This window comes from Toxotes jaculatrix, chromosome 22, assembly GCF_017976425.1.
Source record: "Toxotes jaculatrix isolate fToxJac2 chromosome 22, fToxJac2.pri, whole genome shotgun sequence".
Lineage (NCBI taxonomy): Eukaryota > Metazoa > Chordata > Actinopteri > Toxotidae > Toxotes > Toxotes jaculatrix.
Window position 1 is genome coordinate 12,385,778 of NC_054415.1, and position 23,216 is coordinate 12,408,993.

General features: G+C 44.0%; 1 protein-coding gene across 8 annotated transcripts in view; it reads right to left on the bottom strand.

The window, feature by feature from the left end:
• The window catches only part of sox5 (SRY-box transcription factor 5), a 208,223-nt gene that overhangs the window by 153,322 nt on the left and 31,685 nt on the right, over positions 1–23,216 (bottom strand). For 7 of the 8 annotated variants that reach the window (XM_041030245.1, XM_041030249.1, XM_041030242.1 and 4 more), the window contains exon 4: positions 21,001–21,061. In XM_041030245.1, coding sequence (XP_040886179.1) covers positions 21,001–21,044 — 44 coding nt within the window. In that variant the 5' untranslated portion in view covers positions 21,045–21,061. Of the gene's footprint in view, positions 1–20,961; positions 21,062–23,216 lie in introns of all 8 variants that reach the window. The other variant, XM_041030248.1, reaches the window with a different exon arrangement.

The window sequence follows — 23,216 nt, forward strand, 5'->3', positions numbered from 1 at the left end:
CTCACCAAGGGCTAACGAGGGAGGATCAAAGAGCACATTACCATGCCTCCCCTCTTCCTCTCGCTCTCTCTCCCTCTGTCTCCATTCCCCTCTCTGCTGTTCACAAGCAATAAGAGGCCCGCCGGCCGCCTGTCCTTGTGCTTGTTAGGTGGTGACAATAGGACGTGCCCTGAGCCAAAGGAAATGAATTATTTACCCCACTCCCTCTTGTACTCTTGAAGAAAGAAAAAAAAAATCCCTTTTCTTGTTTTACCATTGAACTCACGGCCCTTGTATTACACACACGCCTTGTTCTGTGGCCTTAGATGTTAAACGCTCGGAATAATTCTGTTCCCCGCTGTCGGTGAAGATATCCATCCCTGGTTCGCCTGTGCAGCACACACACACACACACACACACACACACACACACACACGCAGAAGGGAAAAGGGTGCATACTTGAAGAGATATGTGCATGCATTTTGTGTAGACGAGGATACTTCAATGCACAAAAATACACATTTAATCAAACACATCTTTACTCAATTTAGCCTCAGCGGAGTTCACATGAAGGGCAAGCGAGGGCATCGAGACAAAGCGAGGGCGAAGCAGCGAAGGTTGGAGGGGAGGTGTGGTGTCTGATGTGTGTGTGTGTGTGTATGTGTGGGTAGGAGACTGTTCCTGACAAGCATACGTCTGCTAATTAATCTGATTATAAAGAGACAATTAAATCCATGATGAGACTTCATATCCCATGACCCCCGGTAGCGCGACAAGACCCTCGCAAGCTAACGCTGCCCGCACCCGAGAGCTGACAAGAGATGACATTGGCTGACACGACTGCATCCGTACAGTGTGTGTGTGTGTGTGTGTGTGTGTGTGTGCTTGAAGTTACTTTCTGCACAGTACAATATGCCCTTGGTGAAGTGGCCTCCATAATTATTTCACTTATTCCCACGTGTCCTCTCTTCCTCTCTCCACCTCTCTCACTTCCCCAATCACACTTTTCCTCATCATAATTCTTCATCACACCCCATCCTCCTCCTCCTCCTTCTTCCCCTCTCTTTTCTCATCTGTCCACCCCTCCTTATTTTCTGTCTCTGCTTATCTTTCTTCCTCCCCTGTCCTCCGTCCTGGCCCTGCCTCTGTTCTTAGGAGCCATAATGACTGTCTTTGAAACAAGGGGGAGTAATGGTCACCTTGATAATGATGATGGTTGTGTTGGTGAAGCGCTGAAAGTGGTGGAGGCGGAGTGTAGCCTGTCAGCGTGGGCTCACCTCGCCTGCTCTCCTGTCCCGGCGTCAGAGTGGGAACGGAAACCAGTGAACAGTAAAAACCGGAGATTGTTCTTTTCTTTTCTCTTATTTTCTTTTCTTTCTTTCTTTCTTTCACCATTCCCCCGTTAGATCAATACTCAGAAACTAGGGGCCGACACAATGTGCTGCAGGCTACACTGGGGCCTGTGTGGGCCCCCGACAATCCATCTCTATACACTTCTACTAGTGGGGGACATAAAAGCGGCTTCATTAGCTGCGCCAAAAGACTCATATATTTCTCACAGGGCATAAAAGGCCATTGTAAAAACGCCCTCTGTTCCCTTTCAAACATAAAACGTGTCAGACGGCACAAAAGGATTCCAGTCGTCACAGAGAGTGAGGATCATTACCGAACAAGTCGGCAGAGGAAAGAGAAAGAGCCTGTGCAAAGTGAGCCGAGCAATGAGAGGAAATCATGATTAGAGGAATACAGTGAGGAATACAGTGAGAGTACGAGTTTTGATGAGTAACCTAAAAGAGGAGGCCAGATGTAAAACAAGCAAAGAGCTGTTGATGAGGGGAGAAAAATGGCCATGAGGAGAGGAACCTGATAGATCCACACGACAAAATATTTCCAGGTAGTCCTTTATGCTTCAGGCAGCTCTGTGTCTTTCTCTGTCTTACTCCATGTGTGTGCAAACCTTGAGTTGGGGGAGCATCTGTTCTAACAGCTCCTTTCTTCAGTCCTTGGACAATGACTGCACTGCTAGTCTATTATCAACCACACAGGCCTTGCACACCATTGCTCCAGCCGCTCCCAAACAGAGTCACCACAATGGAGCCGGGTCTCCGGATTTCAATGGTCCTGCACCACCACCACCACCATCACCACCCCCTCCTCCTCCTCCCGGCACCACAATTGCAGGGAAATTGACCCTACACATAGCAACTGGCAAAGGAACTCAATTACTGGTAGGGTGCCACGGTCAAAGCTGTTTCAGTGTCATGATGCCCAAACTGACATTGTTCAGGAAGCAAATCAAACTCAGGTTATTCCTCATGAAATATAACTGAAATTCAGACATGGCGAGTTCTACGGAGACAAAAGAGGAGAAAAATGACGCTTTGGATAACAGTGCTGAGACCTCTGACAAAAGAGGCTGATTGAGATTGACCTTTGCTATATGCTGTAGAACAGACAATGCTGTATCTCTTACAGAAGCTCTCTTTATGCAGTGAAACGCAGACAGCAATGACCTCTCGATCGGCGCCAATTATCCGTCCAGAATTCTTTTCAGCTTTTAACGCAAAAGCGTATGAGTCCACAGCCATGACCAAAATTGACGCAGTGGCAGATATTTACGAAACAAAAGGCTGGAACATAGAAACTTAAAAAAAAAAAAAAGTGAATAAAAGAAGTGGAATGAAAAGGGTGGAAAAAATTTAATAAGAACCAGGTATTAAATGCCGTGAGAAGAGTATTAGACACAGTGAATTAATGTTTTGTATTTGATTATTTCAAGGTAGAGTTTTCGTGTCGAAACTGTAGATTCAGCGTTATTTATTCCGTTATTTGTTGATCAGGTCAAATGTGTGGCCCCTGAATACAAAATTCAAAGAGTTCAGTGGGATCACTTCTCAACTCAATTGTCTTTCAGAATATAAAATGTAAAGGAAACAGTTGGCCTGTGCTTTTGATTAAAAGAAGCACTGAATATCCACTGAAGAAACTCAAATTCAGATGCTGTCTTCTTCTGTTCTCGTTTGAGCTCCTGCGCTTCACTACTTCAGTTGCAACTAGGAAGCCACTTCTTTGGATTGACCTATTTAGGAATTAGTGCGCTGATAAGACAACAAAAACAACGCTTTAAGAAGGGGAGTGGGACGGGGGCAAGGGTGGGGTTGGGGGGGATAATGAAAAAAGTTCCCATATTTGTACCGGAGCGGATCAACTTGTCTGTGCAGCTTAAAAAGACTCATTACATTAAGCCACAGTGCAGTGATTTGTTTTCAAGTACAACAAGACTCGCTGTGCTCAACATTAACCACCCGTGTTGAGCTATGACTGTGTGTGTGTGTGTGTGTGTGTGTGTAGGAGGAGGAGGAGGAGGATGTAAAAGACACCAACTATCTCAGCAGACGTGTTCAAGATGGAAAGCCACTGGTGACCCACGTAGGCAAAGACTAGAGTATTAGTCAGCAACAGCAAAGATTACATGGTACTTACAGGACGCCCAGAGAGAGTACAGGGGAAGAAAGCGGTGGGGTGGGGCGGGGGGTTAAAGCATGAGAGGAAGCACGTACAAGAGAAGATAGTGGAACTGCTTCAGTCTGTCAGAGATGACAACGATTCTGTGTCTCAGCATAGAACCAGAATCTGGTTTGGCTATGGTAAAACAGCATTTCTCAGGACTTGGGCTACAGCAGCAGTGACATTCACATTTACTGTGGTAGACCACCAAAACTGCAAAACTGGTCATTTATAAACTTAAATGTCGGGTTTATTTGGTCTAAAATGTGGACACGTCTCTCCTAAGTACGAACGATTTCTTAGATAATAATGATGTTGCCTTTTTTTAGATTCTAATATATACTGTAATGTGGTTAGAACTGTTCTGCTTAACAGTATACCCACGCCTGAAAGAGGAAATTGGTTTCAGACTTTTTGACACATTTATTTTAGCACAGAATCGCTCATGTGCAGCATGTTTTTCATCTGATTTCATGTTCACTCTTTGTTTTTAGGAGTTTTATGTTCACATTTTGATTTGTGAATTTTGGGAAAACGTTTTCTGGATGAAACCCAATCAGGATAAAGCCCCGAATAAATGTATTAAACGGTCAGGTTCGGGTATTAACAAGTGGTCAGCAACCTTTTGCGTGAGGCAAGAAACAATCACTTCAGAGCTACTGGTCCTAGCTGGTCCTACCATCAGGTAGGGACCAGCAGGTGTTTCTTCACTATCAAGCCTTTAACAAAATACCTAAAACAACCCTTTTCATTTAATGAGTCCACAGATCCAGCTGGTTGAATGTTAGATGGCAGATCCCACATTATTGTAATGTAGTGTCTGGTCACCCAGCTGTAATATTTCAGCTAACTATTTCATTTTCTTTCTTTTTGGTTGTCACTAGGGATTATGTGCAGCACAGTTACAAGGACATGTGATGAGCGCCGCATCACGTGTCCTGCAGCAGCCTTGACCAAGAAAAATTGCACTCCCACCATCTAAAATGCCCTTTGGCTTTAACGATTATGTTGTACTTATGCCCTGTCATGTGCCTCCTTCTATCACTTGAATACATAAGTTGTACAGACCTCATAGCATGTAATTCATATGTTAATCTGTTGTACTGGGACACATTAGTTCTGACATTTGTACAAGTTAATCTGATAATGCACCAACAAGCGTTGTATAAAGTTCAGTTCAATCTTAAATACACCGTTAGGGTGCTTAAGAACATTAAGGGCGAGTTTGACCAGTGTGACTGTGACTGCAGTTTATGTAAAGTGAGTCCAAGTGTTCTGAATACTATGTTCAAAGTGCGGGGAGGCACAGCTGATGGAGATAACTTATCTCTGCCAGTTGGCGAGGGAACACTTCTGTCACTTGGCTGGAGCATATGATTGTAGGTATATGCAGATTCTATCGGTGACTGGGTGAGTCGTGAGTATGGAAGCTTATCAGGAGATTGCAGCAGCCGGCTCTCCAACAGTGGGATCCAAAAACAACCTGTTGAAAAGCAGCGCAAGAGCTGCTGAACTACGCACGATAAGAGACGACGGTAAAACTCGGCAGTCGCAACGAAGAGTCGGATGCTCGGAGCGATGTTGATCGCATGCAAACAAGCAAAAAAAGAAAAAGAAACAAAAAAAAAAAGATGGCAGAAGTTGTCTGAAATGTGTTTCTTTGCTCTGAGGAAACACACACAGGAGCCTCAATGTAGCTAAACTATATGTGCTGCTGTTCTTCTCCTGGATTTGTCTTTTGTTTTAACAGGGGTGAAATGTTGAAAACCAGACTGTCCACGTTGAATCTTTGTGAAGATTAGTGAGTGGAAAGCACATGTGCTCTGAGGGAGGTTCACCGCGATAATTACCAAGTGCTCCCGGTTGCATCTGCCTCATGCTAACTGGTGGCAAGCCAACCGACAACATGCACCGAAAACAACAGTCCCTCTCTGCTGGCACTGCTGCCGCTCGATTGCCGCTTTTTTTTTTTTTTTTTTTTAAGCTCTCTGTGCCTCTCTCTGCCTTTTTCTCTCCCTCTCTCTGGCCCCATCTGTCTCTCTTCCTCTTTCATCTCTTCGTCTTGTGCATCTTCATCACATTTCCTTTTTCTTTTTTCTTCTTTTTTTCTGCTCCTGAGCTCTCTTTTTCTCCCCTCCTACTCTTGTTCCCACCACTCCTCTCTCCGTTCTCTCGCTCCTATGTTCACCCGAGGCCATGTGGTCCAGGCGAGGTAGCAGGGTGACAGAAGCCGGACCCTTTGGTGTCGCAAGTTCCTTATCTCGCTTACGAGGTGACGACGTGCATGGGCACTGTGTTTGTATGTGCGTGTGCGTGCATGTGTGTGTGAGTGGGGTGCTGTTCTCGAGGGCAAAGCGAGGTGTGAGAGGATGATGCACTTGATACACTGTGAGGAGAGGAGGAAGAAGTGAGGGAAAGAAGTGGAGAGAGAGACTTCCAGAGGGAGGGAGGGAGGGAGGGAGGTGGAGGACAGGACTGAGCTGCTTGCGCTGAGTACGCCTCCTACTGGACCTTACTTTAGACATCAGAAAGCCATGTGGTTTACACTGGGGAAAAAAAACCCAATTCAATAAGTCATTAACTGTGAGCCTTTTCCTCTCCTTAAAACAACAAGTGCAAAAATGCACCATACTGGATGAAATGATGACACCTGTTAACTGTCAAAGGCAGTTTTCCTGTTTCCTGTGTCATTGTCACAACATTATATTGCATTTTGTTTTACGGTATGACTCCACACTGATAAATTTAACATCTATTTATAGTTAATAATTAAGGTAAAAACTAATCAATAACTAGTTGTATCCAATCTAATGAGGGATTTTTACCATTGTTACTTTGAATTGTGTCTGTAAATCACTACAAGATGCTTCTACATTTCTAAGCAATCAAATCAGCATAAAGCCTGTTATTTCTTAAATATCATTATCATGTTTTGACAAAGGACAGACAAGAGAGAGAAATATGTAACCTGTGGCACAACTCGACAGTCCAGATGAATGCCTTTGAGAAAGGGTTGCCTAAAAGTGAGTCGTTATCTCCACAACGAGTATCACCTGTAACCCCTCTCTGTGACAGCAGGCTTCCCACTCCACCTGTGAGTGTGGCAGTTTGGATGATGATCTGTAAATGCTAGTGTAGATTTCCAACATATAAATAACATTTTTAAAATCTACCCTCATTAGTGCAGACATGGCCTAAGAGCACGGAGCAGCGTTTTAAGGATGAAGAGGGATGAAGAGCCTCCTTAGCACAGATTCCCTAGGTAAATATACGTAAGTTAAGAGGCAGAGGTCCTTGACTGCTTCCGCCTGCAGCCTGTAGCTGACAGACAGAGCAGAATGGCTTGACTTTTGGATTGGAGCCCTTTTGTGTGTGGCACAGACGCCGAGCAGACATTGCACAGCCGTTGCGTGGACGTGGAGGCCTCGGGTCGCCGCTACACTGTTATTAAAAACAGTGTGATAGCATGTGGGCTGTTCCCTCTCCTCTCCCTGTTTCTTCTCTCTCTTTTCTCTCCTTGAGCACGATCTATCGCTCTTCTTTTGCCCTCTTTTCAGTAATAGAACTACTGCAGTTTCTCTTTTTTTCTTCCCTGTGTTTACCAGAGAGGCAGCTTTCACACAGCAGACCTGCTGACTGTATTTACCAGAGCAGCCTCAGAGACCCTCTCTGCCACAGCCATACATTTCCCTCACTGTTTATCTCATATACCTCTTCCACCATCTTTCTCTTTTCTAGCCATTTTCACTCCTAAACTCTCCTCTGCTATCTCTCAGTGTTCAAAGGTCTTAGCTTGGGAAAAATAAATAAATAAATAACACACACACACACACACAGCCTTGTTGTGAGTCGTCTTCAGCTGACTGAGCACCCACCACCCACCCACCCCCAATTGGGAGACAAGTGTTTTTCAAAAACGCGCTCTTGGAGGTCCTTGAAGAAGATGGTGTCAATTCTCAGGGTTTTCAAGCAAACTGTGGGCAAAAACACACACATCCCATCATTCAGTACTACTAAGTGAAATGGCATGCATTTGGAACCAAAGGCTTTTTTTCCTGTATCTGTCAGTCTGCTCTTTGAAGTAAAAGGTGTTAAAAGAATCGTCGCTGTTTTGGACCTTTTGAAAATGTCACAGTGAATTTTATATGCAGGTTACACTTTTCATCCAGTGTTGAGAATATACTTGTCTACATATGCACACACACACGCACATATAAGAATAAGAATTGTAACGATTTCTAGCTAGAATATTGATCGCTTTTTCTGTACTTGATGAGTCGCTGACGTGTGCTACAATCAAGTGCTGACCGAGGTCTTGGCTGACTCGTACCTGAGAAACAACCGCAACAGCCATCAACTATCTGTAGAGGAGATATGATGGCGTACTCTAACAGAAGCAAAAATCCTCATTTCCCTCTCATTTCCTTCTCATTTCCCCGTTCACTTTGCCCTGAGAGGGTTGTAAAATGGGTTCTATTACAATACCCATCACAAGCCCCTTTTTAAAATGTGGATACAGATGCAAACGCAGGTATTCAGGAGCCAAAACATTCACAAAAAAAAAAAAAAAAAAACACTTGACAGAAATATGTGCGTTCAGGCGTAAAGACTCATATGCATAGGCAAATTGCATGCAAAAAGTCAGTCCCAAAAAGATCATGTCTTCAAACCAAACATGGGAAGAAACAAAGTCACAAACACACAAAGACAGAGGAACAACCAAGCCAGGCTGCTTATAGGTTATAGGTCCATCACATTATACGTAGTTGGATACATCATATGACTTAGGTCGTTTGAAGTACACTGAAGCCTTATGTATCTGTCATATCAGCTCGTCAGGCATCAAGTCAGTTTGGCTCTACTTCACTTTGCGAGGAATTCAGGTAGCAAAGAATTTGAGTCAGCCGATCAGCCCGTCAATCAGTCAGTCAGAGAAACAGGCAGACAGACAGGCCGGCCTTATTTTTGGCTGCGGCCTGACCTGATTCCCCGTGCCCGACCCGCTCGGCTCCAGAGACAGACAGTGGAGGTGGAGCCAGGAGGCCTATCAAAGGTCCATGCACAATGGACCTCATTACAGCTTCAAGAGGCACAGTCACACCTCGCTCCAGCCATCCCACCACCCAGCTCCAGAAAGCACTCTGCTAACCTCCTTCTCTGTCGCTCTTGTTCTGTTTTCTGATATTCGTCCATTCTCACTCGTTCTCACCATTCTCTCTCTCTGTTTCCCTCTCTCTCCTCAGTCTTTCCTAGAAGGGGCACGTCAGATGTAAACAAAGCCCAACGCCAGCCACTAATTAAATAGATGAGCGGTATTAACATAACCTGAAAGCCCCAGCCAATTGTACCCCCCCCCCACCACCTCCACTTCCCTTTAATACCCCTCCTCCTCATCCCTCCATCCATTTTTTGAAATTTTTTTCTTGTTGTGATCCGAGCAGTGAGTGCCAATTGTGGGCAGTGTAATTACCATTAGGACAGAAAAGCCTAGCATGTCTTTGATATGGTAATGATGCTTCATGTACACCCTGTGCACCCTCCAACCCCCCATCCCTAACCAGCACACACACACCCCGTTCCATCACCTCCCTCTCCTGTAACCCCCCCTCCCCTCCACACACACACACACACATTTCCAAATAATCTCACCCATGAATATCAAGTAGGGCAACTCGTCAACACCTGATAGTGACGGCTGCGGTTTTGCGTGAGCCGCTCAAGGGTGACGGGAGGGGTGAGAGAGCAAGAGAGATGGTGGGGAGACAGAGAGAGCGGATGGGTGATGGATAAAGCGACAGAGGGCAAGGTTGGGGGCAGGGGTGTGGTACGAACATAAGTGCCAAAATTACACAGACAGACAGACAGAGAGAGAGGGGGAGGGAGCGACAAAGGCAGAAGAGAGTGATAAGAGGAGAGGGAAGAGAAAAGATGATAAAATTGTGAGTAAAGAGGATAGGAGGTGTGGGGGCAGGAGAGTAGGCTTGTCAGGGGAGTGCAGCCTCAGTCACTGTCACATGCTAGCCTCATGACCATCGGCTCCTGCTTTAATTATTAATTGCACTTGTCAGGTGTCATTAAGTTCTCTTTAGCATCTTGGTGTTGGTCTGATCAGACAAGAATGTCGCCCACCCCGCTGCTAGTGATGTTCAAGTGACATTTTCCTCTTCTGCTTCTCCTCTTTCCCTTCCTCTTCATCTTCTCCTTTTTTTCCTAACCCTTCCTGCCCTGGTCATAAAGACCTCATGTCTCTGTCTCCTTACACCCCCACCTCTTTCTCAGTCTCTTTCTAGTTGCATCCGCCCTCTCTTCTGACTCCTGCTCCCTTGCTCTCCATCATCTCTCATCCTCTCTGTCCAGGCTCTGGCCTCCAGCCCGTGGATGGAACGGGAACAAACCGACTGCCCGGCACCCTGCTGTCTCCCTCTCATCCCGACTACACACACCATCCCTCCAATGCCTCCGCCGGTCCAAATCCCGCAGCCTTTCCCCTCAACACCACACGGCCCTGGCCAGCCGCATTAAATAGCCATGGACCTGGATCCCATGAACAAGAGAGTGTGACAAGTCTCATGGGGACACAATGCACAATGTCAGATAAACACAGTGTGCTGTACATTCAGCACCTTGCCTTTGTGGTGGTAAAATCCTGATGCCACTGGCTTGGCAACATGAAGCCTATGCCAGCTAAAGAAAAACTTGAATCTGACACAAAAAATGGCCCAATTAAACTTCAAAAAAGATACAGTATGCACAGCATGTAAACACCTGTGAACTTGTGATGTAGCCTAAAAAACAACCTAATTATTCCTTGGAGACAGGATCTACAGTGACTTATATTGCAGGTACTGTATGCTGGCAGTGCCCTCACCACTGGTCTGCATGCTGGCAAAAGGTGGCATTGTGAATGTCCAGGCATTGTGTGCTATTTGGTGCCCATTCTACCAAAAGGTTGTACAAATTTACTCACAGCACTCATCACACAAAGTACTACATTGTGATCCGACCTTGTCTCCACTAAATTACATAAATATACAACTAAATGCATTTGTGAAAATTGCTTTGGAGCAAACATAATGGCTGCCTTATGCTCTCGTTAGGCACGGATCTTGTAGGGAGGGGTTGGGGTGCAGCACCATATTCCAGCGTTCACAGCTTTCATCCTGAGTGTGGTTAGGTTTAGACCACTAAAGCAACTCGGTTGAGAATAAAAGAGTAGTGAGCAGATTTAACATTGCACTTCTGTAAATAATCAAAATCAATGCAGCCTTGTCTAACCCCAGCACTGACATTATCAACAGTTCAACACAAACACTGACAACGGATGTGAAGCACTGCCTCAAATGACATTACTTGAGGCAGTTTATCAGACTATGCGCAGCTCCATCTGGAGCCAGAAAATCCTTTAAACAACTTTTGTCACATGTGCAGTAGTGCATCTGTAAACAGGCGTTATTTTGTAAAATCGGTTGGGAGTTGAGTTCCCCTTTAAGGGAACATTGTAGTTTTGGTTCCATATCAAAGAAGTAAACATGTCCTGTCTCATGCTTCAAGCAACTTTTGACTTCTCAGAATATTTAACCAAGAACATCATCTTTCCCCTAACCTTAACCCATGTGCCTTGAGTTGCCTGAAGATAACCCTAAAAATGTTTTTATCGTCCAGATTAACATGAAGTTAAGCTGCCAAGAATAGATACTGCAGGGAAAACAAATGGAATATGTTAACAGTTGACATTTTACAGATACATTTACTATTAATTCATTATTTACTAATGTTGATCAAAAAATATTTCTCCACAATGTTGATAAACATGATCAGTTTGGCATTATTCATCTGTCATTCATTAGTTTATTAATTATTATATGAAGGTAATTTGTGATGTTAAGAAAAAAATTGTAAACTGTAACTTAAAGCAAATCAGTATCGATTGATTGATCAATTGATATAGGATGCTTGATTTATAAATAGTCTGGATGTTTATATAAGACGAAAAACTGAAGTAAAATACTTTTTATCCATGATCATTTTAGTCATGGCTGCACGTGCTACTTCTACAGAATTACGTCATTCAGTCTGTTCAGTTATTTTATACTTGGTGTTATATAATTTGAGTGAGGTTTTATTGGAGTTCAAATCAAAACACTGCAATTAAGTATTTAAAAAATATGTGATATTGATATTCATAACATCGTTTTTTATAAAGATACGGTGCAGTAAGAGTTGGTGGAGGTGAGAGAGGCTGAAGGTAGGCAAGCATCGCTGCTCTCTCCCTCGTCCCGCCGGCTCCCCAGTGGGCCACAGAGAGCAGAGGGAGCCCCGGCTGATCAGGGGGGAGCCCAGATGGACTGAGAGGCACACACACAAACACTCACATACACACACACGCATACACACACTAACTCAGTCACTCACATGTCATATGTTATCCCATCTGCACCGTCACCAAGCTGCCTGTAACCCCAGGGCCTTGCGGGGGATACACACACGCACACACATACAGTATGCGCACACAAACACAGTCAAACAGTCACACACGAAGGTTATAAAAACGTGCGACTGTGTACATACGTATGAACACACAGCAGAGGTGTTCCCAGTGTGTAACTGGAGATGAAGATTACTGCTGCCTCTCTTGTTTGCTTCAGTGGGCACCTGCGTTTGTGGCAGCCCCACACACCTACACACACCTACACACACACACACACACACACTCTTGAATATGAGCCTTTTCACATTCTATAGGTAAATAGTGTCGTATTATCTACAATGTGTTATTTTTTTAATGGACTGGCTATGTTTTAATACATATTGATACTGCCATGGTATACAATGCTCTTTTTTTTTTTTTACAATTAAAGAAAGAGCATGGTGGCTAATGTAGTATAATTGACAGCTATATGGTCCAAGCTATTTACTGAACACACCCTGTAGCAATAACATCAAATATCATGAAGAACATAATAGAAGGATAAATCGGTATTTGAGTTTTTGTAATTTTACTTTTGTAGTTCTGGCCATCATGAGTGACAAAGTAATTGCTGATACTTGTAAACATGGCACAGAGCAAAGTTCAGACCATCAGACAGCTTGTCAGAAGGGAAACAGTTTAGCCATTTTATCTAAACCACTTTATCTGGGGCTAAAACCAAAAGTGAGTGCAAGTGAAATGTCAGTCATTGCAGGAAGGGGATGTGAGGATACAACTACAGTGAGTTTGGTGGGTCAAAGTTTAAACAAGGAGTCTGACTGACTTGTGACTGATGTTTACAACGAAGAGTTTCTAATTTTATCATGTGCTATTGTTTCTTTCTTTAAATTTCCAGAGGAGCAAACTTGGTGGGTATAATATTATCATTACCAAAAAGAATGTTGACTGAACCATGAAAATAAGCCTCAAGTTTTATGAAACTTTAATTTTCCTTTAAAACCTGTAAAAAAAAAAAAGAGCCATGCTCAATATGAAATATGATACAAAATGGTACACTGTAAATCTAAGAAATTTCATGGATGTGCAAATGAAACTCTATTATATGCTCACAAAAATATATAGACTGAACTCTGACCTGCTTATTTATCATCAGTCATATAAAAGAAAATATAAAATTTACATGCCTGAAACAACAGATGCACTCACACACACAGGCCTTTGTCTAACAGAATGAGACCAGTAATCTTTCCTCCACTTATCTTGGACGTGTCAGCTAAATGGGAAGTGAAAAGTCAAATATGAGATGTCACATTTAGTTTACCTCCCTGCCTACTCCCTCCATCCCTCCATCCCTCCCTCTCTCCCTCCACCCACCGCCAGTTTTGTTCTGCACATCTCTATTTGATTGCATCTCCCTCCGCCTCAACATGAGGCTCACACAATACACACTCAGCTCCCATCTGGGTGATGGTTGTGTATCGGCATGTTGAGTTAATGGATTTTATACAGAGCATGGAGCATTTAATCTGAGCGTGGAGTAAGGGGTTCTTAAGAGACTGACAGAGAGAGAGACACACAGACGGAGGAAGGGGGGAAGGAGAGAGACTGAGCAGACAAAGAGAGATGTAGAATATAAATCTTTGGGATTTAATCCTTTCAGCCATCCCATGTCGCCCTAATCATTAAATCTCCCCGCAGCCTCATAGGTGGAAAATCACTTTGTCTTTCTTTTTTGAAGAAAAAAAAAAGGCAAAGTCATATCACACCTGCCTGCCACGTCTGCAGGAGCCAAATTCAGTCGGATACTTGTGAAAATTTCACGCACACTTTTGCTGTGGTTTTAATCTCCAGTGATTATCTTTGGCTGCCACTGACAGTTATGTAACACAGCTTCTTGACTCTTAGTGTGGGAAACTGCACGGGCTGCTGCAATGCTGATGTATTGTGAAGGAGCAACTTTAGCATTTAATGAGCCGGAATAAGTTTCAGCATTGTATATGACTGTGATATGTCTGAGAAAACAACACAGGTACAGTATCTGCTCACTGCTGGTTCTATATGACACTGTACAAGTATACTCATACTACAGAACACGCCAACATCATTGGGACCAAATCAAAGTTCCATGTATAAAGTCTGCAGACTTCCCCTTTAAGCAAGGTTGTGTTCTCTGGCTCAATTTTTAGTGACTTCCATTACTACAAATAGAAATATGATTTTAAATTAGGCTTCCTTATTTCTCTCTGGAACATAACCAACAAGGTCTGGTCTCCCTTTGGCTGCCATTCAAAGCCCTACAAAGTAGCTAAATGCGCTCTATTTAAGATATGCAGGCAGCTGATGACCTAGCGAGCCAGATAGCTAAAATAAACTGATAATTAATTAGGTCAACATGGCATCGCCACATGCATCACAGGACTTAATAAAGTGTTGTTTGCAAGCTGCAAAGTTGCAGCTTCTCTGCAGTTCTGAGCAATTGTCTCAAACTTGGTTAATTACATAACACACCACTTTGCAGGTGTAAAAATCACTGTGGTGCACTGAAAAGTCCCTTTGGAGACTCCAACCGACGGGAAATTGCAGTAAAGAGTTTAATTGTAGAATTGAGAACACCGGGAGGTATAAATTCTTTCTCCGGCACTCTGGAGAGCGTTTTCTTTGTTCTGTCGGAGGGAGAGATCACAATTCCTCCCACCGTTAACTACCTGCCTGCCTGCCGACCGGGTTTTGTTGTGTTTTCTTGTGTTTTGTTGTTGCTAATAGGCCTAATTGGCCATAACCCAGGCACCCAGAGAGGAAGGGAAGGAGGAGGAGGAGAGGGGGGATTAAAACTACCTGCTCGCTGTCTCTCTCTCCTTCGCCTCTGTTCTCTACCTCACTTTTTCTTTCTCTTCAAGGCGGGAGAATTCCACGGAGGAAGAGAAAGCACATTAAGGTGTAAGCTCAGACCATCTATGAGAGTCCTAGCTTTTTGCACACACACACACATTTGTACACAGGTGGGGTTGGCGCAAGGGGGTGGGGGTGGTGAAGTGGAGGAGAAGCAGGTAGAACACAGGAAAGAGCGATAGGAAAAAGAGAAAGGAAGGCGTGTACGTCTGTGCGGTTTCCCTGAGAGCGAAGAACAAAGCCAGGTAATGTTTATGGATGATGATCTTTAAAGGCCTGCCGTTTACTGAGCAGCACTTTGGTACTAAAAAGACCCTTGATTATCACTGGGTGAGGCTATAGAATGCATGCTCTTGATGTTTAATTGATGTGGCTGTTTTGTGACAGTTAAATATGTCACGCTGGCGTTTTGATCTCCACTCTATACCATATCATATAGCTGCAAAAAGCCATTGATGTGAGATTCATTTGTTCTGCGTAGCGAACACGCATTTGATCTGCACGTATGTGGTTAATCTTTAACTGTAACACCCCTCGCTCTGTGTGTGTGTGTCAAACATTCCTCCTCATCAGCACGTAATTCCACTTTTTTCTAACATCCAAGAACAAAGCGTCAAGTATTAAAGCCATACAAACTGATAAATTTGCGTGTAATAAGGTGTGTGTATTCTGGCTATGTAAATAAAAAAAAACACACGCCACAGCACTACAGTCACACACCTCTGTGTCCTCATGTAGAACTGCTGTGAATCATTATGTGTTGTATTAATGCTCCTCTGAGATAAAGGCAGTGAAACCTCCCTTCCCGCACTGTGAGGGAATACTATGAGAACAGTATGTCAGTGGACAGATTGTTTGTGTGTGAGTGTGTGTGTGTGTGTGTGTGCGTGTGTGCATGCGTGTGTGTGTGTTTGGAGCAATGGGACCTGAAGGAACACCGCGAGGACAATCTGTCGCCCCTCCGCCTGGGCCCTGGGTGACAGATGATGTGCTCCCACTGCTGAGCTGTGTGTGTATGTCTATATGTGTGTGTGTGTATGTTTGGGGGGGGGGGGGGGGGGGGGTTGACCGTATAGAGACAGCTTGCCACAATAACAATAGCTTTATTTCAGTCATGTTGTCAGAGGTTTCAGATGTTTAAGCCAGAATGGTTTCAAAGATCGTCCTTGTCCAGTGTCAACAAGCTTCACATCAAATCACTGGAGAGTCTTTAAACACTGAACCTTGACCGGCTCCACATGTTCTGAGCCCAAAAGAGAATTTATCTTTACTATTAGGAGCTAGAACAGCATGAAGAAATGAGAACTTAGCTGAGAAGCCTGGTCGTACACTGCCCTTCCACATTTAAAAGTACCCTGTGGAGTTTCTGACGACTAGAAGCATCATCAAGCAGTGTTTTTACAAGTGGGTCATCTGCTTGTATGATTTTAACCTACTGATGACGGCATGTTGTTCCACTGATGGACAGTCGGTGGAGGTAAGGCCCGGAGAAGCATTGCTATCCACCAACAAAGACAGTGAAGAAGAAGACCGCATTAGAATACGGTTTCAAACTTGTTGAGGAAGTGAATGATTTCAACATGTTTGTTTACAAGAAAACTCCACAGGGTGCCAGACTGATAAAACCGAATAATATCAAAAACTATTTTGCATCAATACAGAGAGTTTCACTGAGTCACAATGCACAGGAAATCAGCTGGATTACTGTCAAGAGGAACCAGTCATTTCTCAAGAATTACAGAACTTAATTCCAGTTCCTCTGTTCAGACTGTACAGTATCAGCTGTGTGTTCGAATATATGCTGAAAGTTACTTGATAATTAACAAAGTCTGTTATCAAAGCCCTTATCCTTGCTCTTCCTCTTCTTTTTTTTCCTTTAAACAACTGAGCATGGAGCGGCGCCAGGGAGGGGAAAGCAACAGATTTATGGGAAATGTGGTTTTAATTTTGAGAAACACAAAATGCTACACACAGCACCTTTAAAAGTAGGCCCCAGGCAAGAGAGTCCTTATAAAATACTATGCCCCACCACCACCACCACCACCACCACCACCACCACCCCAGTCTCACTCACTATCTCTCAGTTGTGCATGGCTGCAGTGACCACAGGACAGTCTTCTTAGCATTACTCACCATTGTATTTACAGTGAAGACCAGGGATAAACTCACCCTTTGTTACAAAGCACTTACAACCTGACGTGCAGTGTATATACACTGCAGAGTGGGGGTGGTGTGTGTATGTGTGCATCCATGCTTGCGTGTGTATTTCGGACAGCCGTTTGTCTCTTAAACTCAAACAAAAGAGCGTACATCCTCCATCACGGCTTTATCTGTTTATGCCATCAGCTCCTCAGCACCCACATGCCTGTAAACACGCCAACCCACCCACTCCGTATCACACACACACATTAGGAACAGAAAGCACCCAGGTGGGGGCCAATGCCCCACATCTTTGAAACCAGTAAGTTCTGGTGGGAGTGAACTGTATATGGCTCCACTGGTCACACGATTTCATCTATTTCCCTAAAGATAAGTCACTGAATATCAGGCACATGCATTCATAGGTATACACCACTTTTTAATTCATTTTAACTGCCTGCCATTCATCATTGTGTCATATTCTTCATTCAGTGGATCTTTCTCAAGAAAGTTTCAAGTCCTTCCAGATTAACTTCCATGCTGCACTGAAACGAATGGAAACCACAGACTGCAGTTTAGGGGTAAAAGCACATAGGTGAGCTATTCACAGAAAGTGTGTCTGTTACGTTGACCTGTGGTGACAACATGCTCTCCCAACCTCTGCCGCTGACCCAGAAGTTGTACAGGAAACCAGCACACAACAAAGTGACCCGGCACTGGGGGCCGGTGACCCCATTAGCGGAGCTCCGACAGTACCCCAGTTTCACTCGGCTAACATTAAAGGCAACTGGACTTGATGGAAAATGCATCAAACCCATGGGCTCCATTCTGAGGCTGCCCGCTTGGCCTTGTTTCCTGGACAGAGCAGATGAGCAAAACCCATATGTCAGACAATAGAATGCCCTGTGAAGCATACCACTCCAGTGGTATCTGACAGAAAGCAGAAAGAGCACACCAACATTTGCACACGCACACACACGCGCACACACACACAATCTGATCTGTGGACAGGGCTTTCTGGATGGCCGCTCTGGCAGATGAAGAGACAGCAGTGACATAGAGTCTGTTTCAGTCTGTTTGTGTGTGTGTGTGTACTGTTTGTGTGTGTACTGTTTGTGTGTGTGTGTCTCCTGTAAATGTGCTTGTATGCATTTGTTTGCATTTGAAAGTTTATGTGTGTCCTGTAAGAATGTGCATGTGTACGTGTTTATTTTTTTTTTTGTATGGGTGATTGTCTGCTACTCTGTGTGTGTGTGTGTGTGTGTGTGTGTGTGTGTGTGTGTGTGTGTCTCAGCAGGCCAGGGAGTGAGACCAGTGCTGGCCTGGCATTGTTACTGGGCTGTACTTGCCTTCACTCTCTCTCTCTGTCATACACACAAACACACTCACACACACACTACTCTTGCTATCTCCCACTCTTTGTCCCTTGTCCAGATGGCATGTGGGTCCTTTCCTCTTTTATTCTGTCCTTGTGGTCCCTCAGTACCGAGTCTCTGGGCTGGCCGGAGCCATATGTCCCAACTAAACTGACCTAACTCACACCTCACTGTCTGACACTCTGTCAGCTTACCTGTCTGTCTGTCTGACAACTTTTCCTCTCTGCCATCATCAGCCTAAAGCCTTAAATATCACAATTTTACATGTGTGTTTGCAACATCCTCAAAAAGTCACAGAGGGATGCTTGACCACAGAGGTATTTCATTGCAGACACACAAAATAGGTTTGGTGTTTCAAGAGTTTTACACTCCATATGTCTCTTTTGTCTCAGCTGTTCTTTGCTGTCCCCGTCTCCCCTGGCTTTCATTTCTGAAACAAACAATCCCACTCTCCCTACTCTCCATATGCCGCTCCTCTGTTCCTCTACCTTTTTGGACTTCTCACGCATCCTGTGCTCCCCTGTGTGTCCCAGGTCACACACTAGTTTAACCCCCAACCCCCCCAAATGTCCTTTATTAAATAATAAATTGATGTGTACAGCATTTTTTTTATTCATATAAAATCATTTCGTCTGCTTTCTTTCTCAGTCATGACCTAAGCATGTGCAAAAAAAAAACTGGCATGGACTGTCTTTGGCGATGAATGATATGAAAGAAAAACAATGCATCAGTAAGTCTTTGTATAAAATTAACTAAAAATAGTAAAGTAAAATAATGCTAAATAATTGCAGCTGCTGGATCTTGTGCAGAAAACACTGACACCCCTTAGCTAATACCTACCTACCTAGGCATATATTTTAAAGTGCCAAAAACAAGTCAACTCAGACAGTCAGTCACAGACTGGAACAGGAACATCCAGCGTTTTTTTTTTTACCTACTACAACTGCACAGAAAGTAGGTGAAAGAATCCCAGAGGAGTTCTCTGAGTGCTGTCTTTTTTGGAAGGAGGAGATTGTTCCTCCTCAGCACTATGTGCTATGTGTGGCAGGCCCTCACCAGGCTCAGGCCATCACCTGCTGTATGTGTGGGGCTGCCCGACACCGCTCCTTCTGTGTTGCTTTTAACTTAGCTGCTCTAAGCGCTGGAACCAGGGATCCAACGCAGCGCTTTCTGACAGAAACTTGTTTTGCTGCCTCGAGGGGCACAACTGAGAGAGATTGTGGGTCAGGACTCATCGCACAACACAGTGGTTGCTTTTCTCAGAGGTGTGAGGAGCTTTACTACATTCTCAGTGTCTGTGATGTCGCCTGGGTCCAGAGTGTGTGTGTGTCACATGTGCAGCACCTGACTTCATCATGCAGTAGCACTCCAGCAACTGCTTGATGTTGTTGCAGGTTGCACTCAAGCACGTCGGGTGAGCTGTTCTATCGTGCGACCGTATCCATCATCAGTTCGTGTGCTGGCAGGTTTAACATTCTCTGCTTAGTGGCCAGCTCAGGTGTGGCAGTTGAAAAAAAAAAACCCAGAACTTAACTCACCCGGTCAAGCAGACAGCTGACGTGGCCTTCGTTCAAATCCCACTTGCGACGCAAGTTTTAAAGTAATGTAGTTTTGTCACAGACACAGATGAATTATTTCATTTAATTAATCAAATAAAACTTCAACAAAAAATTTAAATATCTGTCAATGGCACAATTAAATCCTAATGAAATAAAAAATTATACTTGATCATCCTGTTTTTGATCCATATGACTGTTTAATTCAATTATTTTAGTTCTGTCCCTTGGATGGAGCCCCCTGCTGGGCCCATCTGACCCCCTCCAAGTCAATCCTTGTTCAAACACAGCTGTCCTGATATAGTACACTGTCCCAGGTCATGATCAATGAGGGGCTTTTGTTCAGTTTTTATCTGCTTCTATATTTAAGTTGTCAGTCTTAGGTCCCATGGAGTTTCCTGCAGTGTTTTTGTGAATTCTGTTTCTCAGTGAGTTTCCTGGCATGTTTTGAGTGGTGCCCTGTTGCATTTTCTATTTATTTATGGAGAGAAGAGTTTCAGCCTAGCACGTTAAGATTTCCCTTCTTCCTCTTTCTCATATTCCTCTCTCCTCTCTCTTTATGCTTTTTATAAATAAAAATACGGAAGTTCAAATGCAGTTTTCACCTAATTTGACCACTTCAGGGATCCCTGTTCTTGTTTTCTTTCAGTTTTAAAAATAAAAAATGTTGTTAATGTACCTCGCAAGGCACATGAACGGCCCCTGCACTAATCCCCCTCCTTCACACACACACACACACACACACACACACACACACACACACACACACACACACATACACACACAATCACAAACACGAACACCCTGCTCCCCCTATACGCTCCATGTCAGATGTAGAGATATGATGCTTGCTTTCTGCCCACTGGCCCCACAGAGGCCAGCTGAGAATGCCGATTGGCTGGATGCTGACTGTGTAGTCATGGAAACTGACTTGAGCCCTGCGAGTGACCTCATGAAGGCCACATGAAAGCTGGGTTACAGTGAGAGGGAAAGTGTCTGTGTGTGTGTGTGTGTGTTAGAGAGAGAGCATGAGCAAGGGAGTGACAGTGTCACTCAACACAGTTCAGTGTGTGTTTGTGCGCCTTACTTTAAAACGTGTGTGGTATGAAAACAGCAGCTGACCTACAAGAAGTCCTGGAGAGGTGGCTCTGCTGTGAAGTGGAAACCCATCAGAGTGACGGCCAACCCTGGTAAAGAGAAACAGAGAGAGATTTAGCTGGATTTCAGACTCAGAGAGACAGCCAGGTCGACAATAACACTGTGACATATCTGCACACGCGCACACACACACAAAGATGAGAAAACCACTAGAGATATTACAGTGGAGAGAGAAAAGAGCAAAGAAGAAGAAAAAAAAAAAGAAGACGTGTGGAGCAGGATCATCAGAGAGACTGAGAGAGAGTGGAGAGCAAAGCAGAGAGGAGAGAACAAACAACTGGAAAATCAGTTACTATAAGAGGAGACAAAGACAGAGAAAACAGAGAGACGGCAACTCTTACAGATGGGAACGAGGAATAAAAAGAAAAAGAACCGAGAAGTGACAAAGGTAGAACGACATTAGGAGAGGAAGCAAAGTGTAAAGAGGAAGATCTAGCTATAAAACCACAGACTCACCTCAACACTGAATAAGTGAATACAACACATACAGTAAATAATTGTTCTTTCTTGTAACATCTTTTGTGTGAAACCTGCAGAGCAGAATGAATATTTCCTCCAGGGATTCTGTCCAACACCAGAACTCCTGTTTTTTTTTTTTAGGAAACTGTTTAAAACACTTGTCCTTGTCTGCCGGATTTGGAAATTACACTGGTTAATGTCTGTTTGTTTTGTTGCTGTGCTTCTTTTCATTGTTCAATTCATTGTGAAGGAGAACAAAAGGAGCTACACCACTTGCTCTGTAGAAAATTGAAGCTCTATTTATCCATTAAAACATAACCATGCAGAGCAAGTGCTGCACCTAGTTTTTGTTTTTTTGTTTTTTTTCCATCCCGATGTTTTGTTTTTGTTGGCAGCACCTTGTCTCCAGCTGGGTTTTCAGGCACTTCAAGTAGTAGTTCCACATTCTGTGAAATACATTTATTCATTTTCTTGCTGAGAGTTAAGTGAGAAGATTAATACCAGTCTCATCTGTGTGTGATAAATATGAAACTACAGCTGCTACTACAAGCCAGTCCTGACCAATGTAGTCCAGCCCAGTTTGTCCTATTTCATCCCAGTCTGGTACATTCAGTCTCTTCAAACTCAGCCAGTTTGAGAAAAGCTAAGCTATTAGCTGTTTTAATATAAATATCCATTTTAATATACAGTGGGTGGAGTCTCATGTGTATTGGTTGTATATTGTTAGTGGGTGTGGCCTCAGTGGTTCAGATGCAGAGGGATTCAGATGCTTACAACTCCTTTGCACTTGAAAACACTTCTGCACATTTGTAGATGGAAAAATATGCTCACTGATATCCTCATATGCACGAAATCCATCCTCACACACACACACACACACACACTCAAGGGCACACTCAGTACAGACACTGTGAACGTGGACAGCGCTAATGAAGCCGAGGACAAAGACAGCTCACTGCCTGTGTGAAAAACAAACTGTGGGTAAACATCCAGATCAGTGGATCTCCTCTTGGCAGGCCTCAGCTGCCTTTCTGCCACATCCAGTCACAAAACCGCCACCCTCCTCCCTATGTTCCAACCCAATACCTCCCTCTTAAACATCAGCCATTAGATAAACACACTCACACAGACACACACACACACACACACACACACACACACACACAAATACAGTTCCATTTATTACTCTTTAAAAAGGTCACCGTTTTCTCTGGCTAAGCGCCCTGCGCTATTGATAATTTTATGCATAAACAAATGGCAAATTTGTGCCACATAAATATGTATTAGCAATTAATAATGGTGGTGTGTGTGAGGGGACGCCAGGTGCATGCCGAGTGGGGCTGGCTGGCTGCTGGTGGAGCCGCTGAGCTGGACTGGTGGCTTTATGCTGCTAGCTGGTCTCTCCACTCTGTCTGCACAATGGCCACTTAGGCACACACCAGCAAAAAAAAACCAACAACAACAACACACACACACACAACCTGAGAGCACATACGCATGTGTACAGTACACCCAAATACACATGGTTTAGAAGACACACACCAGCACAAAATGAACACTTAACCAAAACACACATACGTTGTATTACATGTTCCTTCATCTTCAACATATTTGCATGCTAATGTACATACGGACACTAAGACAGGGCAGCGTTTGTGCACAGAGGCAGGCCTGAGGGAGTGATGGCACAGCAAAGCTTCAAGTCCTCTCACTCTCCCACCTGGA